The sequence below is a fragment of the Chaetodon trifascialis genome, chromosome 7 (genome assembly GCF_039877785.1).
Source record: "Chaetodon trifascialis isolate fChaTrf1 chromosome 7, fChaTrf1.hap1, whole genome shotgun sequence".
Taxonomy (NCBI): Eukaryota; Metazoa; Chordata; class Actinopteri; order Chaetodontiformes; family Chaetodontidae; genus Chaetodon; species Chaetodon trifascialis.
The window spans coordinates 4291870-4311136 of NC_092062.1; the positions used below are offsets into that span (position 1 = coordinate 4291870).

The 19267-nt window shown below is 40.1% G+C and overlaps 1 protein-coding gene across 3 annotated transcripts in view; it reads left to right on the forward strand.

Moving 5' to 3' along the window:
* The window catches only part of ascc3 (activating signal cointegrator 1 complex subunit 3), a 180058-nt gene that overhangs the window by 106252 nt on the left and 54539 nt on the right, over positions 1-19267 (forward strand). For all 3 annotated transcript variants that reach the window (XM_070966215.1, XM_070966216.1, XM_070966217.1), the window contains 7 exons: positions 2249-2383; positions 12107-12298; positions 13403-13627; positions 14562-14681; positions 15243-15407; positions 15728-15814; positions 16009-16185. In XM_070966215.1, the coding sequence (XP_070822316.1) occupies positions 2249-2383; positions 12107-12298; positions 13403-13627; positions 14562-14681; positions 15243-15407; positions 15728-15814; positions 16009-16185 (1101 nt within the window). The remainder of the gene's footprint in view (positions 1-2248; positions 2384-12106; positions 12299-13402; positions 13628-14561; positions 14682-15242; positions 15408-15727; positions 15815-16008; positions 16186-19267) is intronic.

The following is a 19267-nucleotide window of genomic DNA, read 5'->3' on the forward strand; positions in this document are numbered from 1 at the left end:
CAACCCTGATTTAAATGAGCTGACACTTGGTGCAGACCTCAGGTGTGAGGGGGGATGTTCCACAGGTGAGAAGCAATGAAATATATCTTATTTGGGACAGATAGATGAATGAAATTAGTGTTTATGAAGTTTAAACCCCATCAACTCAAATGTAGACTATTTAATTACCTTTAATGCTTAACATGTGTATAATGTAAGACACTAAGATTTTCTGACTCCATAAATAAACAGCATTGTTTGTGTATTGCAGGCAAGAGCTAGTTAGTCCAAAAATTATAAAAAAGACTTATTTATAAAAAAAATGTAATTAAAATATTATTCTTATTCTCCTAACATAACTCTGCTAGGTTACGACTGTAGGTTAGAAGGTAGTTAGCTTACTGTGAAGAATGGATGGACGTTCGTTGTGATTATCAGGCTGCCATAATTTATATCACTTGATTCACCCTGTGATGCACACCTTGCCTAAAATTATGAACATTTCAGATCTGTTCATTTTTCCTAGTGGCCTTTGACCCCTTTGTTAGCCTGATAATGTTTTCTGCCTTCATGTATGCCTGTGGTGTTCTGTTGTAGATACTGAGACCTTACCTTATGAGGTAAGGGGTTTCAGTTCCCCTCATGAGTATTTCTTGAACATCACAATGAATCATTTTGATTTTACAAGACAGTTTTCAGTCCGATTATTTTTCCTCAATCTTCACAATCATACTTCTTTATGACTTCACTAAAACTGTCCCTGTGAAATGTTTGGACTCGAACTTGAAGTTAAAGAGGAACACAGTGATGTTGTGCAGAATCAGAATACAGTCCACCTGAACTCCAACTCTGGTTTCTTTTGAAAATGTTTCTTTGAACTTCTTCATGAATAGCAAGTCCTGCAGTAAATATTTTTGTGAACCTTTTGGAACACCTGCTATCTGAAGTCTCTCTAGTCCTTATCTCCCCCAGTTTACCCTCCCCTTCCTTCCCCTTCCTTCCCCCATCCACCAACCACCACCCTCCACTCATTCTGCTTCCACTCTACAGCCTCAGAATGCCTTTTGGGAACATGAGAGTTGTGGATTCAGACTTTACTGTTTAGCTCCCATCTGCTACAGGAGTTGAGCGCCCTATTGAGCACAGTTGTTATCCTGTCTGCATCATTTTATTGCAAGTGCACACACTTACACACACCCCTTTTCTTGCTTTTTTACTTCTCTCTTGCTCATTATCTCCCTCAGAGACACACTTAATAAGAGTCTTGCTGTGGCCCTTGAGAACTTGTAAACCAACTTAATTCTACTGACAACTATTTTATCTCTGTGGTTCAAACGGTACAATGGTCTTGTCCAGCTTGTAGGTTGAGGCTGCTGAGGCCACAGCTCAGCTGGGGAGGCCTCTTCTTCACTCAATATTAAGTTGTCAAGAAGTGGCCGTGACATATATTAATTTCATCTGGGAGGATCTGATGGATGAAATTTCCTTTGTGATTTTCCCACCGCCCTCCTGGTGAGAAGCATTCTGCCAGAAAGAAGTTTAATAAGCTGAGAAACCGGCGGTTGCTGCCGACAATGCCTCCACACAGCTCAGTGGTGCTGATAAAACACCTTCAACAAATAACAGTTGCTGCAGCGGTCTCTTCGGACCCACTGTGTTTGGAGTATACACACAGCTGGTTGTTGCATGTGTGTGCAGTCATGCACCATTGTTTGGTCTAATAATATATTTCCCCTGCTAAGATGCTACACAGTTACATGTTAAACAATGTCATGGCTATTTACAGGTGAATTAAGGAATCATTACACCAAAGGAGGAGCTTTTCATCATTTCATTTTTCACTTTTCCATCATTTCTCCACAATGGATTCATATGAAATGTGCAGCCACTATACACTGTTGTTCCACCGTCTCTGATTTTGATATTGTTTATTTGATTATTGTAGTACCTCTAAATAAGGGAGTAAAAAGCTCATGCATTGCTGAAGCCTCACATCAGCTTCAGATATTCAGATGTTTTGTCTCCTTCACTTCCATTGGAAGCAAGGAAATGAAATGGACACAGGGCTCACTCAGTGGTTTGATGAATGTGTAAATGGTCTGAATCAGATGTTATGGCCTTCACAGTCACAAGATCTCAATCCAGCTGAGTGTGGAACCAGTCAACTTGAAATTGTACTGATTGGACAATTGTTGTACCAGCTTCTGTGTGGAATTATGGGTTATGTTGATGCTGTGAAGCTCTTATCTTGTATCTTTGTGTGTCTCAGGTGATGGTGTTTGTCCATGCTCGTAATGCCACAGTGAAGACGGCCATGGGGCTGATTGAGATGGCAAAGAACCATGGAGAAACATGCTTCTTTCAACCAGAGCAAGGTCCCGACTACGGCCAGTGTGAGAAACAGGTAGAAAAAGCTTTCAGTGATCTGTGATCTGTGTGTATCCTCTTTGAAAATATAAAAGTTAGCAATATCTTCTTTCAGCTATTTCAGCTTCTTGAGCTCTCTCACTGTTCAGCAGAAGTGATCTCCTATACTCATCTATTGATCACTTCCTTGTCCTGTTAGCAATGTTTAGACATGACAGTTTCCATAAACCATATTGCCTGTATATACAGTATCTGATTAAAGCCAACACTGCATATGATTAGGTATTTTGGGTTTCCCAGACAGCCATTTCAGCATTTTCCGAGCCTGAGAGTTCTAGTGCTGGGGCCAGACTTTGGTCTTGATAAAACTGACCTGAGCTGTCACAGCCTATTAGCTTTGTTCCACTGCTTTCCTCTCCTAGTGTAAACTGCTCCCCAGAGGCATGGCTCGTATCCAGAGCAACACCAAGCTGAATCTCTTGAATACACTTTAAGCTTATTGTCTGTTTAGAAACCTAGTTCACCCGCATGCTAAGTAGAAGTTTGCAAGCTTTGAGAACTATTGTGGATTAGTTAGTGCTAATGTGTTCCCAACATTCTGGTGTTTTTGTTGTTAGTTTGCCAGTGTAAATTTGCAGTGCCCCTTTCTGGCATTTTGGAACTACACCAAAGACATTTACACATGTCCCGTATACAATATAGAACACTGACACACCATGAGGACAGCGACAAATGAAGGTAAAGCCTTATTTTTAGGTATGAATTGCCAACAAGCAAAAGATTTTTTTTAATTCTATTTATTCAGACACTTTCTGCAACTAACATTTTTACACAACTTTTTCATGCTTATACTGATATGAACCTGTGAGTCTGAAATAAAGCTGAATCGAGAACTTCTGCAAATTTACAGACAGCCACATCGTACCTGTGTGTGTGTGTGTGTGTGTGTGCACGCGTGCGCGCCATGTAGCATGCGTGTGTGCTTATGTGTGGTCATGTATTTCTCACATTGTGGGCACATAAATCTGTTGTGGGGACTCGCCTTCCTTGTGGGGACAAAAGACAGGTCTCCATAATGAACATCATTACAGAGATGGGTTAGGTTTAGGTTTAGGTTTAGATTTAGGTTAGGGTTAGGGTTAGGTTTAGGCAAGTAGTGCTTATTGTTATGCTGAGTCTCAAGGAAATGAATGCAATTCTATGTAATGTCCCCAAAAATGATGGAAACATCACTGTGTGTGCTTGTGTGTGTAATTGTGTGTGTGTGCTTGTGCTTGTGACAGAAACATGACTGCGTGTGCGTGCGTGTGCAGTTAATGGTCTCTGCGCTGTGACAGCACACAGAGGTGGAGCTTTATTCTCCCTCAGAGGATGGTCAGTCAGACTCCAACTCCCATATTTAAATCTCTGCAACAGAAGGCAGAGTGATAAATTTAGTAACCTTTCCCTTCGTTCCCTGCGGCTGAGCCAAGATTGATGCGCCTCTAATCTTCTCTCCATTTAAATAGGATATGTATACAAATCAGATCATTTTTCATGCTTTCTAAAACTGGAAAAAGAGACAAGAGATTATGTTGGGCAACTAAAAATGGTGCATTGTGACCAGGTTAGTCTTTGAAACCACTTTAAAGGCAGCTGTGCAACTTTCTGGACAGTATTCATACATAAAATAATATTGTTGCATATGCACTGCAACTGTACATTAATTTACTACTAGCTCTGCCAGTGTCCCAACATAATGAATATTATCCACTCCATTAGTCCGTCTTTGAGTGTTTGTCAGTCTGGCCTGCTCTGGCGAAGAAAGGGGCATCGGGCTGATTCCACTCTAAGCCCACACAGAGATAATGCACTGCCTATTTGCACTCTGGAAATTGCCCCACATTAATATTTATAGGTGTTTTTTAATCTCCAATATGCATATGCAGTGAAATAATGCACCTCTAAGGTCAGTCATATAATTTAGCATTTATTTATCCAGCTTTAAAAGTCAGAAGTGATTCCACTATATTTTTCTCTCTCCTAATGTTATTTAATTGGCTTAATCTCATGGGATTGGAGGGGCTGTCAATCAAGCTTAGATATCTTAATTCACCCACTTGAATCAATTCTTGTTAAATACAGTTTTTGGGGAGCTAATGGTTATGAAGTGTAGCCGAGTAAAATGATTAAAAAACATGTAGGAAACACTCGACAAAAGAGCGTTTTACACGACAGTCCTACAGTCTTGCCTTTTGATCACATGTGTACACATTTAGGAGCTGCATTATAATAAACACTGTGAGAGGAGAACAGATGAAATACTCATATACAGTCATCATCAGAACATAGAGAGAAGCTTCATAACTCTGTGGGAGAGAAGTGATCCACAGAGCACTCACATGGGAACGTTTACTTATTATGATAATTACTTCATGTTATTTCAACACGAGGGCCTGTTCATTATAACAGCTCTTTGCAGTGCACGGACAACAGATTAGCTTTAGTACATTTGTTTGGTAAGAAACATAATGCTGCCAAGATTTTGTTTGTATGAGCATAAATAGAATAAAGCGCTTTTCAGATTCCAATGTAATGAAATGAAGACAACATTTACAGTAGTTGTAGTGTGATTACTGAGCATTAACACAACACATATTTCGCTGTTTCCCCCATGGGAATCAGTAGTGTTCGTGGTTCCCGTTGAATTCATTTAAATGTTAATTGCTTGCTTCATGCTTGACAAATCAGATGCTTGAAGAGGCAAAAAAAATCACAAAGAAATCCCAAAATCCAAAGATGTTTTAAAAAGTAACTACCAAATATGGCTTCAACTAACTTTTATTTTCTTTATTGATTAGTCTGCCAAATATTTTCTTGATTAATGTTGTGGTCCATGAGATATCAGAGGATCAGAAAACAGGAGTCACAATTTTGTAAATAGCAAGATGATGTCTCCCCACTGCATGTTTCTAACGATGTCATGCAGACTCTCCACATCTTTCCCAGTCTTTTGTTGCTCCTTTTGCAACTTTGAAATGTGTTGTTGGCATCAACAGTTTTCGATTGAGTATGTGTCAAAAACGATAAGAAAATGATTCCGTTCTGTTTAATCTATCTTTTACACAGCATCCCCACTTTTTTGGAATTGGGGTTGTAGTTTTTGGACAACAATGGAGCTCTATGGCCCAGAGGAATAAGACTTATCAGGCCTTGGATACACACGTACCCTGTTAGTGGGATTCATTGTTGGTTTCCGTCAGCACTTGAGATTTGTTTACAGTAAGAGAGTCTAGAATATTGACAGCCCTCAGTTTCAAGGATTTATTTCTTTTCTTGTCTCATTTTGCATGTGGATGATCAAAGAAGTTTTAACTCAGTTATTCACTGGGTTTGAAATCCAGCTCTTGTTAGCATTAATGAGGCTTTCAATTAATGGCTAAAGCTCAAGATAAGAATCAGAATAAACATGGAGTCGAGGCCACAGAGGTTTAACTATGAGGTCGTAAAGCGTATCATGCTGCCCCAACCCGTGTGCAGGGAACCCCTGCCTGAAGCTCTCCCCACAGAGCGTTGTGTTCGAGAGCCTGTTTGACTTTTCATTTGCTCCAACTCTGACAATCCGTCCTCTTCCCTCCTCTCCCTTCTCTTTCCTTCACCTTCCCCTTGTCTCCTTCATTTTTTTTAATATCCACTTCTCAGAGATGAAACCATGTGACTGGTTCTAGATGAGAACGGAACTCTACGGTGGAGGTTAAGAGACACCTTGTGGTCCCATGAGTCTATTACACAGATGATATATCATGGGTTTGTGTGAGCGATGAAGTAACACCTTTAGCACTAATGTGCGCTTTCAATGGTGGGCATTTGTGCTGAATGAACGATTTTTCTGTTAAAGTAGGGATGCATATTGCTTAAGAAAAGAGTGTTAGATTAATGGTGATCTTCTGTAAAGGTAGAGATAGACAGCACAGGTGTACTGATACACCTTCACTTGTCTTGTGAAGGCGTCTTTTCTCTTTCGACTCCCCAGCTCTGTGGTCTTCAGATGTGCAGCTTTCATGTCATTTTGTTTGACAAGATACACCGATGCAGACACACTGAAGCCTGGGAGTGCAAAGCCTCCAGGGACTCCACAGCAACACCAGAGTGGGCTCATTAATGTCTCTGTTTGCTTTCATTGGTGCTATTTTTACAAGTCTGGTCCACTGCGGAACCTTTCATTGTGTCAGATTCTTGACAACCTGTCACCGTGCCAAACCAGCTTCCCAGTACACTGATCAACAACAATGAATGCAACTCAAAGGCTGGAGGAAAATAGGAATGACACAGTGGAGTGACAAACACACATATCACAAAAATGGCTGCCTTAAATAGAAACACTGCTTTATAAAATAGTGGGGGAGTGTGTAAAAAGCTGGATACCTCTCCATCCAGTCTGACTATTTTAGTATCACAGCTCATCTGCAGTCTGATAGCCTCAGGGAGCGGCCTTGCATGTTATCTTGGTGGTGAATAGCAAGTCCATTTTCCTCTTTAATGGCTCAGTCATCAGCCTTAAAACAGCTGATTACTGTGTTAACTGTTCTGCCGTTCAAACCACCACGTTCAAGAACCAAGGACTGGTATCATCCACTTTTTTTGTCTTCACAAACAAACAACACATCAACAAACACACACTAAAAATATGATCTGCATCATGCACATATTACAGCTGTGTTCAGCTTTAAAAGTATTTGGACTTTTACCCTGGATGTTCATTAGATACGGCTGTCCACCCCTGTCTTCAAGCAGTTTGTGCTTTACAAACAAGTTGAAAACAAGTTTCAAGTATTTCTGATCGTATTGTAACCTAACGGTTTCATACCTGTAATTTTCATACCTGTAAATCTGCATATTAGCATAAGAAAACTGTAGACTTTGTAGGAGAAGTTATACATACAAACAACATAAACAACTCTGCAAAGATAGCAGAGCTGAGAAAAGAGGTGTGAGTGAGATAATGTGCTTACATTTCCTGACCTCAGTGGCTCATGTCTGACAGCTGTGATGGAGCCAGCACAGGACACGACAGCGTCTTGTGGACATTGGTTGTTAGGAGACATTGGTGGCTCTTCTTTAGGGGTTAACCAGTTAATTGCATCTTTACATGTCTACTAAAGGCTGCATCTCGCCTGCTTAGGTTTTGCTTTTTGTTTCTTCTGCTGGACTTTTAACAGCTCACAGCAGGTCCAGTCAGCTACAATATGATTGAAGCCAATTAAACACTTGTGATGTAGCTCTATTGTATTATCATATATTCTCAGCAGTTGCATAGCCATAGAAATTTAATAGGCGAGAAACTACCAAAAATCAATTTCTTGTAACCACAGATGCCCCTTTAACTTTAACCACTCATCTTTCTCATTAGAGAATTGAAGTCATATTTTCTCATTTATAGATAGCAATGGTTAGAGGCAACAGACAACAGTTGTTTTTTTTTTGTTTTATTGCCTCTCAGAGATTTGCATAAAGTCATGCTTAATGCAAATCAGATGAACTAACTGAGTCTAAGCTCATTGACTACATCTGTAGTTTTGGGAAAATTGCCTCACTAAATTCCAAAAATGTGTTTCAGTGAAATTTTGCTCTGCTGACAATGATTTGCAGCAGGTTTAGAGAATATCTCCACTAGATTGAACTACAACAGAATGGAATATTAAGAGACGGGCAGATTGTGATAGAAAAGTGGAGTAGGGATGGTGTGAGTGGAAACTCATTCTCCCACTCTCTCCACAGCCAGCCTCTCTGAGCACCAAACATTATGACTATCAAGGGCCACTGAATAAAATCAACAATTAACCATCCTGCCTCAATTTAACATAGTGAGTGAATAGTTTTGGTGCTCAGAGGAGATGGTGTTGGTGGTGATGCTGTGAGACAGAAGTCATCTACCATACCACTCAACACCACAGAGCACGGATATCATTTGCCACATTTTTGGTGTGATGTTACACTACACAGTCTCTGCTTTGAAGCTGTAATTTGCTGGAGAAAAAATACTGATGCTTCCACATTTCTAAAAATAATTTGCTTCTCTCCTGCACATTATTACTGAGAGGTTTAGGGATCTATGAGTGCTCGAATTAAAACATCAGAAATGTAAAACCAGTTAGTTACACCTACCTCTATTTAGTGGTCCTTAGAAAAGGTTTGACAAACTCTTGAATAGTTTATTTCAGGTCTGGTGTTCACTGATGCTCTTTACATAGTCACAACAGTGAGAGACGGTGAGTGGAGCTGGCAGCTGGCTGTCTGTGGACAGAGTGAGCTCTGCAGCAGGAGCAGCAGTGAGCAGCAGGGCCTAATGGGACCTGATCAGGAGCTTAGGTCACTGCCATCTCAAATACAGCCATGGCACAGCAGACATCAGCGCGAACTCACCTTAGATTAGATGCTGGAAGCATGGCTGTAACACACTCTGACACCTCAAAGCTAAGCCTCAGCCATAGCATTTCAATTACCTACCTTCCCTGGCTCACGTGGATCTCAAGAGCACCGTGCACAGCCTGGCCCTGAGGACGCCTCACCACGCCACGGTTTGCCCTGTTCAGCCGTATATGGCTTTACGTGGACATAACAGGATTGCTTTTTGTTCTGGTGCATCACCACACAAAGGATGGAAGTGGCAAGGTACCAGCATAACAAATACAATTCAATTCAATATACCTTTATTAGTCCCACATGGGGAAATTCCAAGAAATACACTGCCACTTCAATACTTAACAGAAGAGGAAAATATGCTAGACTTGTGTCAAAGGTGCCAAAGAATCTGCATGTGTAAACCATTAAAATTTTTGGTATGCTTTGAACAAATACAGTGGTCTGTCTTTTCACCTGACCGCATGTACTGGCACGTGTTTTTTCTGAATGTTGGCACTGGGTAGCTCTAGTGCTGTTTTTGGAGGCCTGTTTTAATTTTAGTCTTAGTCTAGTCTTTGTGTCAAGTTGTCATTTTAGTTTATATTAGTTTTAGTCACGTTCATACTCTTTTTAGTCTAGTCAAGTTTCAGTCGACTAAAAGTCTGAGCATTTTAGTCTTATTTTAGTCAGAATTATCCGTGACTATTTTTGTCTAGTTTTAGTCTACGTAAACTGATGACATTTTAGTCTAGTTTTAGTCAATGGAAATTGTAGTCTCTTTTTAGTAATGCAGTTCTGTTTAACCCAGTCACTATGGTATCTAGTAGTGTGGACGAAACCAAAATTTTCTTTTAGTCAAGCCCATTTCACAATTCAAACAAGGTGGTCTTATTATTATATTGTTACCTTATAGACTCAAGAATACATCCATTCCAGACAGGAAGGCGCTCTGATTTGAGTTGACAACATATTTATTTTACCAACCAAAGCCGGCTGGCCAGCCATCGGTCCTGTCCTCTGTGTGGGTTGTCTGTCATTAACGCTAACCAACCGCAGCTGCATCTTCTAAATAATGCTGCGAGTGGGAGCTAATGCCGTGATGTCGCTGCGACTGCGCAGTGCGACCTGATGCAGCTCCTGAAGGGAGACTAATAATAACAATGCGACTAAATGAGACGAAATAACGTTAGAACATTTTGTCTCGTTTCATTTTAGTCAACGAAAATGAAGAGACATTTTTATTGTGTTTTTATTTTGTAAACCACATTTAGTCTCGTTTTTATTCGTCAAAGATATTGCATTATATATTCAATTGTAGTTATCGTCACATGGCCAGCATTTACATTGCGTCTTGTCTCGTTTTCGTCACGTGATAAAGGTTCGTTGACAACGATATTTAGTCATAATTTTCGTTGACGAAAGCAGCTATAGGTAGCTCACCTGGAGTGCATACCATGTATTAAGGCTAAGTTCTTACCACAGAGGCCTGGACTCTCTCTCCCCTGCTTTTCCTTTCCCTCTTCATTTGTCACTCTCTGAATAAACCAGAAAATGGAACCAGAAAAAAATTTAAAAAATACTAAAAGAAAAAAAAAGTGATCAAACAGAAATGGAAGTGTTCTGATTCTTCTGGAAGCCAGTGAGGGATCATGTCCTTGAATCAACACTGGCATCTCGCACGGTCTATGCACTGATTCTGTCCCCACCTTTCCAAATGGACATCTGTGTGAAAAGGATGAGCCAGCAGGAGAGGACAGGGGTGTGACATTTAGATGACGTCTTATAAGTGTGACCCACCATCGGGGGATTTAAAAAGCAGCCAACAGCAGCTGGCAGCTAACTCAAAGAAGACGAAAAAGTTAGCAGCTAACCTACAGCAACCGAAAATAGCTTGTCTGGCAAAAGAGACAATAATGGAGAATTGAATTGAATTGAATTGAATTGAATTGAATTGAATTGAATTGAATTGAATTGAATTGAATTGAATTGAATTGAATTGAACTGCACTAGAATTGTTGGAGTTACCTGAGGTCAAATGTAAATGGCACTCATTTGACTTATCATAAGGTCAACTGTAAATACCATGAATGTGAGAACTCCAAGGCTTGTCATTTACACATTGGCGTAGGCGACTTCAACGACTCAGGCAACTGCCCTTACATGGTCAGGAGCGCTGACAACCCAAGTGGTGTCAATGACCGTGATAACAACCTGAAAATGTTTTCACATTTCTGCAAGTCCAGTTGCCCAAGTTACCCTCCTTGATTAATCACATTGTTCTTCTTTTAACAAGGACAACAAGATTTCCATAAATTTAACAAAGTACAAAATAGGGGTTGGGAATTAAGATGGTCTGTAAAATACAGTGTGTCCACCATGACATTTCAGAAAATTGTCAGAAATGTTCTTATGTATAGTGTAAGTGGTTATTTAGCTGACAGTAGAAAATTGACAACTGTACTGGATGTTTCTATTTTGTCTCCATTAAAAGTATGGAATGTGGCTAACACTACCTGACACTGAAGTAACATCAGCCACTTATCCATAGAAGTAATTTCTTTAAAAGGCTAATACTAAACTAGATGTTTTTTTTGCATTGAATGAACCATTTTATTGTTTTCCTATGATGGAAGAAAACCTGTCTTCAGTGACATTTTATCTAATTTTCAGTCAGACACTACTATGCTGTGCTTTTCATTATTTAAAGTCTCTGTCCTCCACCTTTATCACAAGGTTTGCATACAAATCCAGACATCCATTGCAACTCAAACGCTCAGTGTGTGTGAGGCAGACAGCTTCTGGCAGTAATGGGCTTTCTCTTTGCAGTGCTGAGTGCGACAACTGACCTCTATTTAGATGCTCAGAGAAAGAGATAAAGCCCTGTGATGAGGACTACCCTCAAGCCCAGCCAGGTCACAGCCCCCCTGTCAGTCAGCAGCACACAGCTCAGTCTGACTGTGTGTGTGTGGTTCCTGAGCTGCAGATATTCTTTGAATCTACAGCGATATTTTATACCTCTTCACCTTAATGTATGAGTAATACAATATTTAAGACTGTCAGAGAGCTGCTCATTCACCTACACTTTCTGAGCCACTTGCACATTGTCACATGCTTGAACTAGAGTGCCTTTTATTCAAAGTTGTTCCTGTTATTGTAGCTGTTATTCTGGGAAAAGAAACAGCAACAATTATGACTGAGGTCATTTTTTCACAGAGTCCACAGTTTTCTTTGCAGTCGAACATGATATTGGTTCTCGGCTCATGTCCCACTTCAGACACCCCCAAAAAACAGTGCTAGTTGTTCTCCCTTACATGCCCTCAAGCACTCCATTCCTTTTTTTTTTTTTTTTAAAACTAACCTCTTGCACCGCTTCTTTCAGATTCAGCGCTCCAGAAACAAGCAGATGAAGGAGATGTTCCCAGAAGGGTTTGGAATCCACCATGCTGGCATGTTGCGGTCTGACCGCAGCTTGATGGAGAGCATGTTCTCCAAAGGCCACCTCAAGGTTCTGGTCTGTACTGCCACCCTGGCCTGGGGAGTGAACCTGCCAGCTCATGCAGTCATCATCAAGGTTCTACTTTTTTTACTTGTTTAGCTTTCTTTCTTTCTTTCTTTCTTTCTTTCTTTCTTTCTTTCTTTCTTTCTTTCTTTCTTTCCTTGTTTCTTGTGTTTTCTGCAAAGCTGGATTACCAGCCAGGCAAAGTGAACAACTACCTTGAGCTCTCAGATTTTCAGGTATTACTTTATGGTAATTTCAGTAATTGCCAGTTTCTTTGGTAATACACACCACTGTAGTGCTGTTTGGACAACAATGAAGCTCTATAGCACAGAGGAATACTAAGGAGGAATACTGTACCAGACTTTGGATACAGACAATACTGTCAGTAGAGTCATTCAGTGTTGGTCTGGACTTGCACATGGTCTATGTTAAAACAAATTTCTATTAACCAAAGAGTCATATCACTATTGAAATGCTTAATCAAAAATGAAATGGTATAAAACTGTTAAAAAACTGTTTATTAAACTATGTTGACGTGACATATGATCAAGCTAAAAATGGTTCCTTAACTAACCATAACATTAAAGGACCAGTGTGTAAGCTTTTTAGGAGATTGCAGAGTGTAGAGATTGTGAGACTGCACAAGAAGTTAAATCTAATGTTTGAGTATTGTTTCAGTGGTATATATTCACCTGAAAATAAGAATCATTGTGTTTTCATGAAATCAGAATGTGCTCTTTATATCTACAGAGAGTATGGGTCCTCTTCCGTCTAGTCCGCCATGTTGCACTACCATGTTTTTAGCAGCCACTGTAGGGGAGGGTGAGGCAGGGGGTATTCGGTTGGTTGCAATCTGCAGCCTCACTGCTAGTCTGCACTCCAGCCTGGACCTTTAAATGCACAATTTTATCTATGTTGGGAGCCTTTGACTTGCACACACAATTGCAGTAGCAAAATTTTGTTTGAGAACGTTTTTGTGCAGTTTGTTGCAGTGCCGGTGCACTTTATTCCAACACTCACAATTCTCTATAAATAATTTACCGTATTAAATATTAAGAGCTCTTCTTGCTGATGTTGCACTGCATGGAAAATATCACATGTAACACGTTATTTGGTCATTTCTTCGCACATTTTAAATGAGCTGCTCTTTACTTGTGTCCCTTGTGTGTATAACAGGGTACTCAAATCTACGATGCCAAGCGCGGAGCCCTGGTGGATCTGGGTATCCTGGATGTCATGCAAATTTTCGGGCGTGCAGGTCGTCCCCAGTTTGACAAATTTGGTGAAGGCACCATCATCACCACCCATGACAAACTGAGCCACTACCTGACTCTGCTCACCCAGCAGAACCCCATCGAGAGTCAGTTCCTGCACAGCCTGGCCGACAACCTCAATGCTGAGGTTAGTCTCCACGAGCCCTGTTTGGATGAATATTAATGTTTTCTTTGCAAACATTAATGTAATAATTAATAATAATACGAAAGAAACATTAATTCTTTCGTTGCAAAATTTCTTTCTTTCCTCTCAAAAAAATAAAGGCAGTTGGAATGGTTTTAAAATGGTAAAACTGTACTGACCTGCATTGTGTTTTAGGTTAATTAGGTTAAAAAAAAAAAAAAGTGGCTCTCGTATGGCTATAAAAAAGTAGGAGTCACCTCATGTCTTGATTTTCATGTCATTTTCGGTGGTTTCTTTCAGAACTAATGGACTGAAATCTTAAATCAGCAGAAGCATTTATCATGACCATTTAAGTACTGAGCTCTTTACAGAGCACGTCATGCAAAACAGCTGCCAGGAAAAGTATGTAACCCTCCAGAAACAGAAAACGTTCAAATACAAAATAAAAAATCAATATATCAACATAAAAAAGATAAAAAGTAAGATGAAATGAGGGAACATAAAAATAAAAAATACAAGGAAAAGCAGAAAAGGTGCTTTTAGCTTTCCTGCTAACTGTTGTTGGTCAGTTGTTGTTGTGTCCTTAAAAACATCACATGTATCATGTATGCTTGGTTGAAGGCTTCATGAATGTGCATATCAGCAGATTTGTCCGTCCAAAGATGATCCGTACTCTGTGTCGATGATAAGAGACGGATGGATGTGCTTTGCATGTAAGGCCTTTGTGTTCATTTCCATGTCTGTTTGAGGTGAGAACAGCGCATTGTGCTCCAAAGTATGTCGCAGTGTTTAGAACTCTGACACTGTTGTTGGAAAGGGAAGACAGCAGTAAAACTGGACAGTTGATGGTCAGACTGCAGTTTCCAGAAGCGTCCACTAGATGGTGACAGAGACCAGTGACTGTGTGAGGACTGATTCGTCTCTCTCCTGCAATCAGGTTGCTCTGGGGTCAGTCACCAACGTGGAGGAGGCAGTGAAGTGGCTCAGTTATACTTACCTATATGTTCGCATGAGGGCCAACCCACTGGCATACGGCATCAACCACAAGGCTTATCAGGTTGGTGATCCTTTTTATTCTGTCTTTCTTTCAATCGAACATCAATGTCAGTGTGTTGATTTGAATGATTTACATTGGTCCATGAGGTCACATAGAAGACTGTAAGACTGTGGATTCATTGGACATTTAATGAATGATTTTGAGTTAACTGGTGGAAATTGAAAAAAAAATATTATTTTAAAAGCAAAAACATGTATGTAATCTACTTTTTAAATCCATCCATCCATTATCTATGCCGCCTGGAGCCTATCCCAGCTACAATGGGCGAGAGGCGGGGTACACCCTGGACCGGTCACCAGCCGATTGCAGGGCAACATGCAAGGACAAACAAACATTCACACTCACACTCACACCTACGGACAATTTAGAGTCATCAATTAACCTAATGAGCATGTTTTTGGTCTGTGGGAGGAAGCGGGAGTGCCCGGAGAAAACCCACGCATGCACGGGAAGAACATGCAAACTTCACACAGAAAGGCCCCGCCTGACCCGGAGATAATTTTTAAATCTTTGAATGAAATAAACTTGAATATAACTGGTGAGTATTTCTCTCTTTTTTAGATGGATCCCTCCTTGGAGCTGTACAGGAAGGAGCTGGTGGTGGAGTCAGGCAGAAAGCTGGACAAGGCCAGGATGATCCGCTTTGAGGAGCGCACTGGCTACTTTGCCTCCACCGACCTGGGCAGGACTGCCAGCCACTTCTACATCAGATACAACACCATAGAGGTAGACTCTGCACACAAGAATCATCATACATCAGAAGTGATGCCCAGGGTAGCGTAGTGCTTCATGTTTGGACATTTTCCTCTGTGTAATAGAATATTGCCCAACTGGACCTTGGGTCCAAACTAAGAAATGAAGTTGTCCACTGTGTCAGCTGGCAGAAATCTTTCATGTCTCACATTATTGAAACCTTGTGTGCTTGTCATAGGTATCTGATTCATCATTGTTTCATTTTTGTGCATTTTCACATTCTTTCATGGTGTACATCACTGCAGACATAATGACTTGAACCACTTCTATTTCTTCTCCCTCCTTCTGTGAAGACATTCAATGAAAACTTCAACTCTCAGCGAACAGAAGCCGACATCCTCAGTATTGTGTCCAAGGCCGAAGAGTTTGAACAGCTTAAGGTGAGAGGTCATAATGTAGAAACTAAACGGAGCACTGAGATCTCTAAAAGTTGTAATTGTAAACCTGTTGTCACCCACCAAGCAGTCTATATTATAGGTGTCCCCACAGGATGTGTACTTGTGTACTTATCCACCAAACAGTCCATTCCAGTGTGAAACATGGAGTGTATCATGTTGATGGTGTGGGTTGGCAGGTTCGTGATGAGGAGTTGGAGGAGCTGGATCAGTTGCTGTGCAACTACTGTGAGCTGCCAGCTTCAGGTGGGGTGGAGAACAGCTACGGCAAGATCAACATTCTGCTTCAGACGTACATCAGCCGAGGAGAGGTGGACAGCTTCTCTCTCATCTCAGACCTGTCGTATGTGGCACAGGTGAGGAAAAGGAATAGCGGACATACACACGCGCACACACACACACACACACACACTAAGAGATAAACCAATATCTGAGTAAATCACAGCCTCAAATGACAAATGTAAATATTTGTAATTTTAAACATTCAGGCAAATTAATGGAGCTCCTGTCGCAGCTGAAGATGAAGTTACCAGTTGTTGTTCATGTTGATGTAAAACAGGCAGTGAGATACACTGACGTACTTTGGATTTGGCTATTAAAAATAGCATTGGAACCAATAATTATTTTCATTATCCATTAATATTGTAACTATTGTCTCAACTAATCAATTTAAATAGTGGGGAATAGTGGAAACTGATCCAAGTGTTCAGCAGCTTGTTTTGATCTGACCAGCAGTCCCCAAAAACAAAAGATATTCACTTTACTATCGTAAAAGACGAAGGGAAAATACACCAGATGTTCACATTTCAGAAGCTTAAATATATTTTCTCTGCGTGTAAATTATTTCTGAAACTTACATCATGTTGGGAATTCTGAATATTTGTTTCCATCCAACTATGGAGTGATAACACCACAACACAAATGATTACTTGAGGAGAAACCTGAAGCTCACTGACACCTTCTACCCAATCTGTGTCAATTATTTAATATATACCATTTTTTTATTTCAGCAAGCAAGCAACGAAAGTTTGTCTTGTTAAAATGACTGAATTTATTTACAGACACATAATGCCCAACTGTTTCTGTCTGCTTGCTTCATTCTTCTCCCTGCTCACCAAATCTCATCTTTCCAAAATTTCCCACAGTAACTGACTCCATGTGGCTGAATACTTGGAATAGTTCAGGCAGATTCCCTCTTTGCACTGTTAGGAGTGATGTGTGTCTTCTGCATAGTCTGTGATGGCAACTATAGTGGAGCAATGAGGATTTAAAGTCTCATACTGTTCTGTAGCCTCTGCACTTGACTGTGGTCAAGAGTTACTAAAAAAGTGAGCAAATGTACAGAAGCACCATCAGGCAACTGAATATGTCAGGCATAAAGAGCCTGAAAAAGACACCAAACGCAACATCAGCACACGGTAAAATCTAGCTTAGTCATTCAGCTATCAGGAAGGTTTTACCAGGTGGCAGAATTAGGTACAAATTCAAATTCACAATACTTAATTTGCAGTAGTTAAACAAAGGCTTATTCACATAAAAAAACATACAATCACCACCAACAGACTCATTCACAAGCATGAAACCAGAGTAAGAATACGAAGTATATTTAGATATGTGAATATAAAAATAAAATGAAAGTGAAGTTAAAAGCAATAGTTTATCTGTAGTTGACCAACAGTGTGCAGTGCTAGAAGGACACCTTATGTCAAAATGTGTTAGTAGAGAATCACTCCACAGACTGAACTGGACCATCCATGTGACCATAGCTGTTCAGACGTGCTAACAGCACACACTTTTGTTTCAATTTTTCCTTTAGCAGTGGATGAACATGTGGATCAAGGTTGTTTTCAGACCAGTTTGCTTCATTTTATATTTGTAGATTCAAGCGAAAAGGGAGTGGCTTCAAGGTTGCCCAGCTTTTCTTTTCTTTCTTTCTTTCTTTCTTTCTTTCTTTCTTTCTTTCTTTCTTTCTTTCTTTCTTTCTTTCTTTCTTTCTTTCTTTCTTTCTTTCGGTGTGTTGGCAGATCAAAGACAGAGAAAGTTGAACATGTTGGAGATGGTGTGGAATGTTTTTTAAAAAGAGCAGACAAAGGTATGGGCTGTCACATTCATGAAGGCAGCCAACAGTTCAGGTCTGGAATACCAGCTACCAGTCAATGTGAAGTGGAGGACGTACCATCATGAATTTGATTAGAACTGGTACTGACTGGATCCTGTCCTTTCAGGTACTGAGACTACATGGAAGCAATCAAACACTGTATCTTCAGATGCACAGCACTATACTGTACGGGATATTATCCATAGACAGACAGCTGGGACATACAGCATTGTTCATATATACTTGCCTGCATACTTTATATGTACCTGGATAATTCCAAAAATTATTTGGGCTGAACCATAACTGGCTGACATCGGAACATCTTCCTTTCAAGATTCTGAACGTTGAGCGACATAAACTATTCAACATAACTACACATAACAACCATGAGGAGGTTTCTATGTTGTTAGTGTTGAGATCACTGCAGAAAAAAGTCAAGCTTAGCAGCTTTCTTTTCAAACCTCAGTCAGCAGTCATCACAAATGGAAACCAATAGTTATTCCACTGACCACTACACATTGTTATCACATTCAACTAGATCCATCCATCCATTATTTAAACATTAACACAAAACATAAGCATCATTAATTTCAATCATTGTAGATAAATGATGATTTTAGATGATGTTGCAATCATCAGATAGACAGTTTCCCATAGACTATATATAAAATACACGTCAAAGAGTAACATGATGTTCCTTTATTGAATAAGGATAAATCAAAGCATCAGTTCCTTTCCAAACTGAAGTCACACAGTGACTCTACAAGATAGAAAGCACAGAATCAAAGCATATTATACGTATGGAAGCAACCGCTTCACGTCGGACGGTTCACGCCTCCACGTCGTCCATTCATTTCTGATAATGGACACCTCGAAGGGCATTATCCCGCTTATACCATGGTTACTTACAAAAGAAATAAATATTAAATCAATTATTAATACGTTAATGTTGTTTTTTACCGTTACAATCGTAATTTTTTCACAAGAAGCGGCTGAGTGGACTATTTAATATCTCTCGTTGTGACGCGTTGCCAAGCTAACCGGCTCTGGCCACAGAACCTGCAGCTCGGTCAGCTGCAGCTGTTATATTAGGCCTAATCAGTGGAGGGAAGTGAGATGATTGCTTAATGTTACGTTACGTGATACAAAGAATCATTTCAGAGGGCAAGTGCACCTCTTACCACTTGTGTGTGTCCAGAGAATGATGCCAAATTTTGTTTCAAAGAATCAAAGTCCACAGATAGTTTCCTAAATCGTTTTTATTGCAAGAAATATTATCCACCATTCACTCTGATCATTAAATGTGTATCATTTTATTTGACCGGAACTTTTTTATAGGT